Source organism: Diplotaxodon limnothrissa, linkage group LG17 (assembly GCF_057381915.1).
Source record: "Diplotaxodon limnothrissa isolate DT_005_m linkage group LG17, D_limnothrissa_male_GT1.1, whole genome shotgun sequence".
Lineage (NCBI taxonomy): Eukaryota > Metazoa > Chordata > Actinopteri > Cichliformes > Cichlidae > Diplotaxodon > Diplotaxodon limnothrissa.
Window position 1 is genome coordinate 27,318,789 of NC_140612.1, and position 13,592 is coordinate 27,332,380.

General features: G+C 39.0%; 1 protein-coding gene across 1 annotated transcript; it reads left to right on the forward strand.

The window, feature by feature from the left end:
* Positions 1–939: 939 nt before the first annotated feature.
* On the forward strand, positions 940–12,896 carry orc5 (origin recognition complex, subunit 5). Its single transcript, XM_085375714.1, has 14 exons — positions 940–1,053; positions 1,836–1,928; positions 4,447–4,632; positions 4,953–5,027; positions 7,969–8,080; positions 8,368–8,498; positions 8,587–8,635; positions 10,407–10,497; positions 10,602–10,657; positions 10,812–10,924; positions 11,228–11,275; positions 11,365–11,475; positions 12,589–12,701; positions 12,851–12,896. The coding sequence occupies exons 1-14, from the start codon at positions 940–942 to the stop codon at positions 12,894–12,896; spliced, it is 1,338 nt and encodes a 445-aa protein (XP_085231840.1).
* The last annotated feature ends 696 nt before the right edge of the window (positions 12,897–13,592 follow it).

Sequence of the window (13,592 nt, forward strand, 5' to 3'; positions counted from 1 at the left end):
AATGTGAGTGTGAATGGTTGTCTGTCCCTATGTGTTAGCCCTGTGACAGACTGGCGACCTGTCCAGGGTGTACCCTGCCTTTCGCCCTATGACAGCTGGGATAGGCTCCAGCGACCCTGAAAAGGATAAGCGAATGGATGGATATTACATTAAGCATTACATTGATATATAAAATGATTTTTTTTGTATTCCATATGGATGGATGAGTGGATAAGAATGTAGCTGAAGATTATGTATCTGAGTGAGTGATTAGCTAGAGAGAAAGAAATAACATTTTTAAAAAAGCATCAAATTGAAATAATATATACTTTTAATATTATGATGACTATACCTTCTTCTGTTTTTGGTTATGTTAGTGTACTACCAGTACACTGCAATGTACCAGATTACATCAGATGTTACCCATAGATTACTAGAATGTATGTTTATAAGTGTGTGAAAGCACAATTAAATATGTTGCAGTATGTAAGACTTGCTTTGATCCACGTTTATTGGGAAATATCGCAAATAGTTATCTTGAATCCGCAGTGAATTTCTAATGTGCTTGTTTCACTCCCAAAACTACATTACCCAGAATTCGTGTCTCACTTGTGATTCGCTGCTACCGAATGACAGCATGTGACGCAATCTGAAGGCGCGCGCGAAACTCCAGCAAGTGGTCTTGACTGAGTTTAAGGTGTTTCGGACTTTAACTGAAGACTTCTTCGCATTTTAAGTCTTAAAGACATTTTATTTACCGGCATGAATGTTTCCTCAGCACCCTATGGTTTTTACAGCACATAATTTTTGATGATATTACTCCTTTGACTCATTTTTTTTGTCTGAACAACGGAGTTCATTCGTCGTCTGGTTGGAGTTGGACGAGCTGAAGCTAACGTCAGTCAGTTGTTTTTAGCAGAACTCTGCTGAGCTCACCTACATAAACGGTGTGGTGGTAGCATGACGGCGCTGTTGCAGCACCCGGGATACGATGAGGAGAGGTTGAAGGGGGTAGCAGAGAAGTTGCCCTGCAGAGAGGTCCAGGCTGAAATGTTGCTGTCGCTGATGGGGCAGGTAAGAAGTCTCCACTCATCTCCGTTTAATGTTTTAAAGTATGCCACATTAAAAGACGCAGAGACACATGCTAATTCAGTTTTTAACGTCCTAAAAACTCAGTGTTTTATGTGTTTGATTTAAAAAGTTTTATTACTGATATATGATGCATTAAAGACCATTTTCACTCTTTTACAATTTTCTTGTATTATTATTATTATTACTATTATATTTTTTGTTTTTATAAAAAAAAGTATAGGAAAAATAAAAGTCATTTTCCTAAACCTTAAATCTCAATATCTCAGTAGCTCAATGTCATTTTCTTATTTCTAGGGTTAAGTTTTGCATTATTTGTGTTATCCAGTGTAATTTAGTAAATATGTCGACATATTTGGATCATCTGATGAGATTTCCCTTTAAAATTCATTGTTCAAAATGTTTATCTTAGATTATAAAATGTAGATCTGAAGCTTTGGACAGTTTAGTACCAGTAATTGATGTCTGTCTTGGATTAAAATCATTAATAGATATGCAATTTATTTTATCCTTGTTATAAAAATTAATTACTTGTCATTTGATCTCACTCAGGGTTTTAAATAGATTCGTTAAGTAAGCTGAGTCTATGAGCTGTTAGCACTATGGCTGATTACTGACATTAACACTGGGTTTAATCATATCAGAGCTTGGCTGTTATTACTTTGCGATGTGCTGATGAAAGCTGATAGAAGGTTTAAGTGGATAGTGGTCTTGATCGAGTGAGACAGTTCTACTGAGTGTAAAGATGCTGAATTTTGTTCTTCCAGCCGCACCAGTACAGCTACCCTTCAATCCTCATTTACGGTCATCGAGCCTCAGGGAAAAGCCACGTGATGCACGTTTTGATGAAGGAGCTGGAGGTGAGGGAGATATCTGCTATTTAGTGAACGTTCTGAATAATGTTCTTATGTGTTCATGCTACAGGGCCCTGTATTTAAAACCATAAAATAAAAACTAACTTCACTCTTAATTCCCCTCATACATGGCAGGTAAAAGTGCGATAAAGGATGGACAGCTAAATATTATTGCACTGGCAGTTACTTGAGTTAGAAAAATTTGACTTATGGACTCCTTTAAGCCTTTATAACTTTAATAAAAAGTTGACACTTGTGTTATTATGAACTTTTTCTTTATTCAATCACTTAAAGAGTCCTTGAAAATACTTAGTTTTACTGAAAGTACAAAATCACACAAGAACACAAATCTTTGCATAGTTTGAGTGTGTGTAAGGTGCATTTTTCCCTTAAAATCACTGGGAAAAAACATTAAAGAAAAGCAACAATTTTACTGCTAGCATTCTTGTATAAATTAAATTTAAAGATCAAAGACCTTCAGATGTTTTTCTCTCTTTGCACACATACTTTATGCCAATGCACTCAGTATAGATGGGTAATGGCTACCAAAGAAGTCTCTTTCTTAGAAAGCAGCTATTTTTTTTTTTAAATATCCAAATATTTTTAATATCCAAATATCTAGATAGTCCCATTGAGACTCAGCGTCTCATTTACAAGAGAGACCCGTTTCATCTGCAGTGAGTTCTACTGTAATTTTGTGCAGAGCCTGATGTTAAACATTTAAAGGAGACAACCTGAACTGTGGTGCATGCCAGCATGCTATCCTGTGCCACTGAGGGTGTCCATATCGCAGCAAAATAAATGTGGGGTAAAGCGTATGTTACTCTGGATCAGACCTGGACTTCCAAGAAACCCTCACCACCTTCAAAGAGATGTCTGGCAAATGTAAAACTCATAGCATGCTTTGTTTTACAGTTTAATGATACTCCATTAATGATCATATCTCGCATAGCCACAAAAATGTGACTTGACAACATGGAAGTCTTCTTCTTTTTTTAAAAAAATAAATAAATTCAAATACGGAGAATTTATAGCCTTCTTAGGACTATTGTTTCTTAAATCACTTGTTCTTGATCTTTTTGGTTCCTGCAGTTTCTGAATAATGTTTTACTCCCATCGGGTGGTTTCTCACAATGTGAAAATTTAATTGCCAACTAGGGCTGCAGCCTTTAATGCAGATTAATCCCTGATTATGATTTTGTTTATTATAGATGAATCCATATGTAGGGATGGGTACCGGTATCCGGTGCCATCATGGCACCGGTTCTGACATAAACGGTAGTAACCAGACCGAAAAGCAGCGCACATTTCGGTGCTTTATTTTGGTGCTTTTTTTCCCTGAGCTGTGATACACTTTAGATTCTAGCCAATCATTTTACGTTTCCGAGGATAGTAGGCGGGGCCAGGTACGTACGTTCTTTTAGAGCAGAGCTACAGATTAAAAATAACCAAGGCAAAGCGGTCAAAAGTCTGGCTGTACTTCACAGCAAAATATGCAAACTCAGCAGCCTGCAACAAGTGCTTTAAGCTGATACTGTGATACTGTCAAAGGAGGTAACACCTCAAATCCGATGAAATACCTGGCGACGCATAGCGTTTTTTTTAAAAGCCGAGAAATGCGCCGTATTTGATAGCTTGCTGTGAGACCTCACACCGAGCACATCTACTGCGGGTGGGTTGCCTGTTATCGGACCCGGAGTTAGCAACATCCCCCAAAAACACGAAGAGGAGAGTCCTGGCCCCTAGCCCTGCCAGTGTAGCAGAAATGATGACAGATGATGATGGCAGCAGCAGCCGTTCTTCTCTGCATGAGTAGCTTCATGTTGTTCGTGTGTAATTTGTTGAGTAGGCTAACCACGTTATTAAATTAATGCATGTAAGGTGAACTAGCAAACATCATCATAGCTACATACGGCTGTCTTCTTGTTTGATGGCAGATGCTCCCTTCACCCTGGCCAAAAAGGCTAAAATGACCAAAGAAAAAGAGGGAAACAGCTGAACATGAGAGGTTTTTGGACAAAGTTTGTCTTTTTTCCATTGATTAAGCACTGCTTCCAGCCAAGAGTGATGCCATAAATCCCCTATAGCTGCAGAAAAGGCTAACATTGTTATCTTTTTACAAAAAAACAGCTGAACATGAGAGGTTTTTGGACTAATTTTGTGTTCTCCATTCTTTAAGCACCGGTTTAAGCACCGGCACCGTTTCAAAAGTACCGGTTTGGCACCGGTATCGGATAAAACCTAAACAATACCCATCCCTAGTCATTTGGCTATAAAGTCCTGGGGAAAACAAGGAGTGACCTCTTAAGTTGGACCTCAAGATATTCAAAGTTATCTCTCTAATGAACCCACTGTTTATATAACTTGTCCTTGCTTTCAATAGGTAACACAAAATTATGTAATTTGTACATATTTAGGGTCCAGTGCAGTCAGAAGATTAAGTCAACACAGTGTGAAGATGTGTATCATCTCCACAGACATCAGACTGATTCTCTTTCATGCTTCCTTTTCCTTCTCTCTGCAGCTTCCTCACGCCACAGTGAGCTGCGTCGAGTGTGTTTCTATTGCGTTGCTGTTTGAACAAGTGCTGCTGTCCTTCTTTGGCTGCGATGCCGCCTCTCTTCTCCCCCGCAGTCCCTCCCTGTCTGACTTTGTCCGTGTCTACAGACAGCAGTGCTCCCAGTCTCCTGCCAAACAGACGCGATACATTGTGAGTGCCGTGCACTTTACACACAACCACTCCTCACTTGGCATACGAGATTATCCCTAATCCCATGGCATGTCAGATTATTTATTCCTCGCATGTGTCACCTGAATGTTTGTGTGATGATATGATTAGTAGTGATAACAAGTGCAAATAGATGCTAAACAAAGCTGCAGATGCATCAGCCTGGAGAAAACAAGTGTAATTTTCAGTCAGAACAGGAGTGGGTTTAATCAGTAATGCTCTCTGATAAAACATCCGTTCACTGCCTGTATTATAAATGCGATAAAATGAGATCAAATTAACATTAACTGTGTAATTTGTAGGTAATGGAGAAAGCCGAGCTTCTGAGAGATACTGATGCCAGTCTCCTCTCTGCTCTCCTGCGTCTTCAGGAGCTGGTGAGAAAGTGCTGCATGCTCTTTGTGTTATCTATAAAGTGAGTTGCTTTATTGTTGTTGCTCTGTGCGGATGATGAAGAGGGGACTGGAGGAGCCTCATTTGTAACGGATGACCTTGAGCTGAGTGTGTGGTGCTTTTTAATGCTATTAAGGAAGGAAGGATGGCAACCACTCACAGCATTTTAATTAAAAACACCAAAAGTAAAAAGACTTATGTGATTATTTGTGTTTCATCCCAATGAAAGCTAAGTGCTTAACGGCGGATTGTGAGCGTTAAGAGGAACCTGTCTTTTTAATGGCTTGCTGCTTCAGTGCTGCCACACTGGATTTTGAAGTGATAATGCAGATTTACACTTACGTGGAGGACGGGAGGATGATGAGGAGTTGTTTCATCTCTAAACTTCGGGAAAAAATGTAATAAAACATTAACAGGAAAGACGTAAAATGTGTGTGTGTTACTGACATGCAGAAAATAATCTGGCTTAACTTTTCCTATATTTCCTACACAAGAAAAAAAGGTGACTGGTGCAGTTTTCCAGTTTCTGTCTATCGTCCATGCATCCTTTTTCTGAACTGCTTAACCAGTTCAGGGTGACAGAGTGGCTGGAGCCCATCCCGTTTTTCAAAACAGGCAGGTTATAACTTGAGAAGGATAGCAGCCCATCACAGGGCTAAAAGAAAAAGAGAAGGAAGCTGAAGTACCCAGACCAAAAACCACTACCATACCAAACCCCGATAAACATTCAAGAAGTGCTTCAACTCTAGATTAATGGTCTTGTGTCTAAACACATAGAAGTTATAGCGATTAAGGCTATTTCTTGCATTAGGTAACAGTGGTGGTCACAGTGGACATATTTTATTGATGTTCACAGATCCCTTTTATCTCTGCACATTATATATATGCATGTTTCAATGATGCAGCAGACTTTTAGAATTAATAGCAAATTATGTTGTCATCTCTTGTTTATAGGCATCTGCAGTATTAAAGCCACTGTGTGTGTTTAAATTAAGTATGCTTAACTGCAGGTGGTGTTTGTAGGTATAAGAGCAGGGCGATATGACCAAAAATATTTATCACGATATACATTTGAAAATTTGCGATAATGATATAACTGACGATATAATTGATACTAGACAAAATACTTTACAACTCCACAACTTTATTAGTGCAAAAAAAAAAAAATCAATGTATTTTCACTTAAACAAGCAGCTGTTTTTAATGTGCATTAAAGTTATATAAAAATTTAACAGTGCAAATGCAAATTCCTTGTTGTCAGTTTACCCAAAAGGCATTTCCAGTGGAAACTGGCCGACCCATCCTCAGCATAACCATGTATAATATCCACAAAACTTAAAAAGAGGTTAAACACACACAATACAGTAATATTATGTTGAAGCACAGTATGCATCACTCCACGAGGCTCCTGCCTACGATAGCCGTAATGCTCCGACAATCCATCAAGCGCTGCGGGTTCATAGCTTAGCAAAGTCGTACTGAAACATTTGACAGATTTTTGAGCGCCATGTACCACATGAAATTGTTTCAAGGTCAGTAAACACAACCAGAATTCATACATAAGGCACACGGGATTATAAAGGGCACTGTCGATTTTCAGAAAAATCAAAGGATTGATTTTAAGTGAGCCGTATTTAACAAAAAACACGGTAATAACGACGGTCCACTAGCATGCTCTACCAAAAGTAGTGTTTTGTTGTGTATCTGACGGACGAAAGCCAAACCAGTTCCACACCACTGAAGTTGCAGAATTTTTTTAAAAACAATTCTGGTTCATCCGTTTCATTCAACGGTCCGCTTTCATTCTTCATTCATTTCATTCTCCGTCGCCGCCGCCATGCTTTTTCCGCCATGTGCGTATGAAAACAAAGGCACTGTGCATGCGCATTTTACCCATATTCTATCGCGATATTTCATTTTCTTATCATTGCCCAACATTATACCGGTATTACCGTGAATGGTATGATATGCACCTGCATGCTTACAAATTGACTTTAATAATAAATCTTAGGCCTTAAAGGGAATCTAAGTAAACAAATAAAATGAACTGCAGGATAAATCTTGCATACAATGAGGAAACCCAAGCAGTCATAGTGAGGCTTGAAGATGCTTGAAGGGACAGCCCTAACCACACTACCACTGTGCTGTCTTTCTAACATATCCTCTGTAGTCCTACCTCTGTCGCACCCTGATGGAGATGGGATTCCTTATTTACAGTATTTAATTATGATATAGGAAGAGGCATATGCCTAGGACGTCTCCTAGGTGAGGTGTATATGACATGGCCTACTGGAGAAGACCCTCGCGTACACTCAGGACATCCTTGGCAGACATTCAGAAAGTTCAGATGTACCTTTAGAAGAGCTGGAGGTAGTGGGAGGTCTGGTATCTATGCTTAGACTGTTGCTCCTAAGACTCACAACTGGATAAACAGCAGAAAATGAATTGATGTTTTCAGAGTAGAGGATCTGAACTGTTGTGTATGCCATTCGTAGGTGCAGTACTTCTTCCTGTGTTGTGGCTGCTTTAGCTTTAAAGTGAATTATTTCTTTTAAATTTTCCCATATATTTAGAGACTCAAATTCAGAAGGTCTTTTATTATATGCTTATAAAATATTGTTCTCTTTAAGGAAAAACAGAACTATATTCAGTTTCACATCACACGTAAGAAAAAAACCTACAAAATGTTCACATTTGAAAAGCTGAAACCTGTGAGTGTTTATTGTTTCTGCATAATCAAAAATGCGTTCATTTGTTTTGTTTAGTCAACATGTCCAGTAAGAACTTAATCAAGCAAACAAAGCTAAACATCTAAATATATAAAACACATGAATCAACTGAGGAAAGAGGTCTGTAACTGTGAAGTTCTCAGAGTCTTCATCTCTCTGAGCTCCCTGATCCTAACTACATACATCTGTTCTTCAGGTTGGGGACAACGTTACCGTCATCTTGCTCAGTGAAATCGCCTGGGACAAGTTCAGACCAAACACAGGCTGCTTTGAGCCGCTTCTGCTGCATTTCCCTGACTACAGTAAAAGTATATAATCCTCCTCACACATGCTACGGCAGCCAGTGTCACGAGCAACTCACAACACGCTGCGTATTGATGACGCACGGTCAGCATATGCAGCGTGAGCTGTGACATTTGTACCTGTGATACTGTTCTCACACTCCAGGCAGCGACTCTGGGGAAAAATGTTGCGTTCTTAAGAACCACTGTATAAATTCAGCACTTGGCGTGTGAATGAATCATTTTACTTTATATTGTGAGACTTGGCTGGTTTTTGGAGAAGCTTTATTTCTTGTTCCTTAAACCGTTTGTAGGTGAGCTGCAACAGATTTTGTCCCAGAACGTGCATTCTTCATATTCAGCTGGGTTTTACTCTGCGTACATCAACATCCTGCTGGGAGTCTTCTACTCTGTCTGTCGAGACCTCAGAGAGCTGCGACACCTGGTCAGAAACACACATTAACAAGTTGTTGCATTGATTATTTTTAATTCTTCCACCTGTTTTCTCATTTTCTTCTGTTCTTTTCTACTAGGCTGCCCTGAACTTTTCAAAGTTCTGTGAGCCTTTGGCAGAAGGGAAAGGTAATTGTGAGGAGGTCTTTTCATTCATCTGAAAAGAACACACTAAAACGCACACTACCTGTATAAAGTTATCATGGAAACTGTAATTGCAGAATACTTACACATCCAGCAGACACTGCGGATCATTAGCTTTTAGATATAGATGTGACATTTACAGTGGCCAGAAACAGACCTAATGCTACTAATCATTGCTTTTGTGACAACTTGCAGTCAAATGCCATCTTGAGAGAGACTTTGGGGCCTCAAGATGGAGATAAAACAGCAATAAGACAGAGTCAGACTGCTATCAGTTTGAGACTGAATGAGGTCAAGCTGGAAATTGCATTTAATCTGTGATTAACTGTGATAAATTGGCCCAGATCTCAAATCTGTTGCAAAGCTTTTTCCGTCTGTGGAGACAGAAACTCTCATTCTACAGAAATTCAAACTAGTTACACTCAGAGTCCAGCCAAAACCTCATACAGCTGCTGCAGGATGGTGATTTAACTGCAGAATGACAAAGGTGCTGGACAATCTTGCTTTAATATAGGAATATAACCTGAATACAATCAGTTGGCACCTAAGTTGTTTTCTATTGCGATTAGCCTCCTATTTCTAAGAGACGCATCACAGGCAAGTTGCGCTCATCGGAGTAGATAGAGTCAAATTGCAGTGTGTTGGCAGTCTGTCTACATATTAAATTAGAAGGCAGTTTTTTTTACAACCCTTTGCCAATATGTCTGAGAGTGATCACAGCCAGTCCAGTCCAGATCACCTTGCAATCTAAAAGTGGTCAACCAGAGCCTGACTTGCTGCATGCTGCAACCACTTGGTCACTGCAACTATTTCCGATTGGTCGCCAAATGTGAAAAGTTCAATGTGATCACCTGGTAACCACTGATTCTTTATAGTCAAAAATAGTTTACTGTCCTATTTTAACTCAAGTGTGTCTTTATCTTTGGAAATAAAATTGTTAAAATTTTATAATACAAATTACTTCCCAGTATAATGTGAAACTATGACTTTGCAGACCTGGAATTCTGCCTCTAACCAACCAAAAACATGTATTCAGATGATGTAAACACTCAGATCTAACAATGTTGCCTTAAAAATAAAAATAATAGAGCAAAACTTTTGTATTGCTTTGGGCTGCCTTCACTTGTACAGTTGTACCCAGTAAAGAGGCCACTGGGTGTATATTTCCTGAGTGTATGTTATGAGCGATGTTGTGAAGGCTCCCCTTTGTGCCATAACTGTCTTTGTGTTTATTTTCTTTGATTCAATGATGGTAATTTTCAAGCTACTTCATGTTGTCTTCAACAAGCTTCGAAGACAAAAACAAGAAGCCCACGCGGGTAAATCACAGTCCCTGCTTTCAAACCCTGTGGGGTAGCTCCACATTTCTGATATACTGTAGCTTCAGAGGCTCCTCATATTCCAGACACTAAAATGAATTTGACATTTAGAAATCCTATCTTGTCTCTTTTTGGGTCTATTGTGAAAACAGTATGTGGATGTTTGTCCGTTTGATGCTTCGGCTTCTCTCTGGGCGCCCGCTGTGATTGGAAATGAGTGTTATGAGAGTAGAGTTTGGAGACTGTCAGCACATAAAAAAATACCCAAAAAGCTTGAAGGAAATCTGTGAAATAGCTGAGCCGAGTGTTCATTCTCAGCTGGTTAAAATATTGATCTGTGCTGCTTTAATTGCTTTGTTTCTACAAATGTTTTTGAGGTTTTCCTGCTGTTTTTCCACCACTTTCTGATGGTGTTTGTAATTATGCTGTGTGTTTAGTGAAAGAGACTGACACCCACAAGCTGTGGAAACACATTGAGCCACATTTGAAAAAAGCCATGCAGACGGTTTACCTTCGAGAGGTGTCCAGGTCTGAACTTTTTGCATTATTTTGCTATGCGCTGCTTTTTAGACTATTAATGGGGGGTTTTTTTTAGCCTCATCATCCATGTGTATTCTCTGTCCTCTGCTTAGTCTGCAGTGGGAGCAAATGCAGCAAATGGAGGAGGAGGAGGCCGGAGCCTTGCGAGGTATTTGCACTGATTTCGATTACAGAGCAGATGTCAAACTGAAACACTGGTCACTTACGCTTAAATTCTTTTCTTCTATGCAAGAAAACAGAATTTTAGTGCAGGAAAGAATATGACGACGTGGACTTATTGCATTTATTTTGTCTTCTGAAAGGTTTATCAGCTCACACTCATGTTGAATTGCCTTATTACTCCAAGTTCCTGTTGATTGCTGCCTATCTGGCTTCCTACAACCCTGCACGCACAGATAAACGCTTCTTTTTAAAGGTAAAGGAATATAATAATAATACTTTTTTTATGTTCAGCCATGTATACACTGTAATGCAAAAAATTCTTATAATGAGGTCAGCATAAGTACAAAGTTTGCAGTGAGTCAAAAGTTCTTTTTTTCTTTATTCTTGGCTGTGTGATGTTAGTGAGAATGAATATCCCAAATATGCTCATCTTTGGGAGAAAAATACATTTATTAAGCTTTTTGGGGGGGGATTTTTTGTTTTCTTAACCTTCTCCCCTAAGTCATGGTTTTGTGAATGAATCAAATGAATCACATCTTCTGTTTCTGCTCAACAGCACCATGGTAAAATAAGAAAAACAAACTTCCTGAAGAAAAATGAAAAGGTGATTATTCTGACATAACTCTTACATCTTCGTTGATTTCATTTGGAAACATGTAACACAATGTTTATATTGATCTGTCTGTCTTCTAGACAAGTAATCACCTTCTGGGTCCAAAGCCCTTCCCTCTGGACCGCTTGCTTGCCATCTTTTACAGTGTGGTGGACAGCAGAGTCGCCCCGACAGCGAGCATCTTCTCACAGGTCAGTCTGGTTTAAAGCAGTCGAGAGTTGCTGTTTGTGCCAACTTTCACTAAAAATTCAGACCCCTGAGAGGATTGGCAGCTGTCTTGAATCTTTAACAGTTGTGGATAATATTTCTTAATGATGGATTTTGGACTTTTTGGGAATGGTATTAAAACCCTTCCCAGATTGATGGGCAGCCACTGTTGCTTTTTTAGCTCGTTCCCCATAAAGATGACATTTGACAACAACGTCAGTAGGTACGCAAGCGGGACATAGTTGACATTTTTCCTCCTTGGCACTGTGCTGACACATTTGAATGCTTGAGACCTGAAGGCTGCCAAAACTTCTGCTTTTATGGAGGTGCCCACATTTACTGAGCACATCTGATTAGCAGCTGGCTGCTGCTCATCCTCTTAATTCCTATTCCTGGCTTAATTTTTATTAAACAAATAATGGCGCTATTTTGTCATGTGTTGTTGTTCATCTGTTGTGTTTAAATGATTCTATAATGTGGTATGGAACAAATAATTTGAATTTGAATTAAAGAGTTCGTGTTTTCATTTCCACTGAACTGTGTGTGCACTAAGATAACTTATCCAAAAAGAATCCATCTCCTAAGAGATCTGATAATATTTCTCTCCTTAACTTGTTTAAACACCACCACCTTGTTATGTCAGAGCTCTGCAATAGTCTGTTTCCCCTCATTTAGTCCTGAAGTGTAGTTTCGTACCCTGAGTTGGCCTCAGGGTACGACCCAATATAGAAAATAATTTCACACTTTTTTCCAATTTGCCTGATAAGCCACTGAACAGGAATGTACACTGTTATAACAAAAGGATGGTAAAGGATTTTTTTGTTTCCTGTGTGTAACAGTGCAGTGTTTCATGTTAAATCAAGCCTGATTTTATTTTATTTTTTTTAAGTTTAAACAGTTTCCTAGCCATATGGTCAAAGGCAGCTAAACACAGACCTATCTATGGACCCAAGCATGAAATGTTTTTAGGCAATTAGGCTCGCCCCATATCTGTGTGACTGGCTACCATCATTTAATGGCTCTGCTTCAAAGTGGAGAAGCTGCGTTTTAAGAAGTGGAGCAGAGACTCATTTTGGTTTTCCTCTGTCCCCGTTTAGATTTCTTCGCTGGTGACCCTGCAGCTGCTGGCTCAGGTCAGTCATGACGACCAGCTCGACGCCCCGAAGTACAAATGTGCCGTTTCTCTGGACTTCATCTGCGCCATATCCAGGTCTGTGCGTGTGTGTGCATGCACGCTCATCCTTTTAATGCACATGAATGAGACTGACTGAATTATTCAAGTGAACTGACTTTTTACAGTTTTCCTTTTTTTTTTTTTTTTTTTCACTGAAAATCTGCTTTGTGTGATTTATCTTCCAGGACGGTGAACTTTGATATTGTCAAGTATTTGTACGACTTTCTGTGAGCCTCCAGTGCATTAACAGAGAGGTGACACGCAGTGACAGTCAGACAAAGGCACATTTGTTTCTGCAAGAACTCACCTAAGGACAAGTATTTGGAAACACAAGAAGCTCCAGGAGGAAATTAATCCAATTATTTCACTGCCCCCTTGTGGTTGATAAATGAGCTCCTCGTTTAAATGTTTGTATTTGTAGAAAATAAATCTTTGTAACTTGAAACTTTATTTTGGTTTATTTTTGTGGTTACATTTTCAGTGTGTTCATAACAAATATACTAGAGATTTATTTAATTTTTTAGCATATTGCAAACATCTAGTTTAGGCTTTAGTATAACAAAGAAATTAGTACATACTCTGTTTGTTACGATTTAAATAAGAAAAAGGAAAAACAAAACTGGTGTGCAGCTGTAGAAGCACTGATGCAAAGTGATCCTGGCACCATGCAGGTGAGTCATCGTCCTTGCTCAAAGGCGGGATTTTATGTCAGTAATGTGTTTTTAATCTGTTGTATGAGCGTACTAAGGTCAGAGCATATTGTTAATACAATTTATAAGTGTTTATGAAAGATGATGTCTAAAAACATCCCCTAAATTCTGCTCCAGGATTTACAGTAATTTGAGGTTGAAAGAGCAAAGATCAGAAAAATACTAAAAATATGCGAGTCTTTAAAGTAGTTGGAGGACTCTCTAAATAGATCAGTGA

Coding starts and splice junctions, on each gene's coding strand:
- orc5 (XM_085375714.1), top strand. CDS start 940: ATGACGGCGCTGTTGCAGCACCCGGGATACGATGAGGAGAGGTTGAAG. Junction 5,028..7,968: donor TCCTGCGTCTTCAGGAGCTG/GTGAGAAAGTGC, acceptor TCTGTTCTTCAG/GTTGGGGACAACGTTACCGT. Junction 10,498..10,601: donor TACCTTCGAGAGGTGTCCAG/GTCTGAACTTTT, acceptor TCCTCTGCTTAG/TCTGCAGTGGGAGCAAATGC.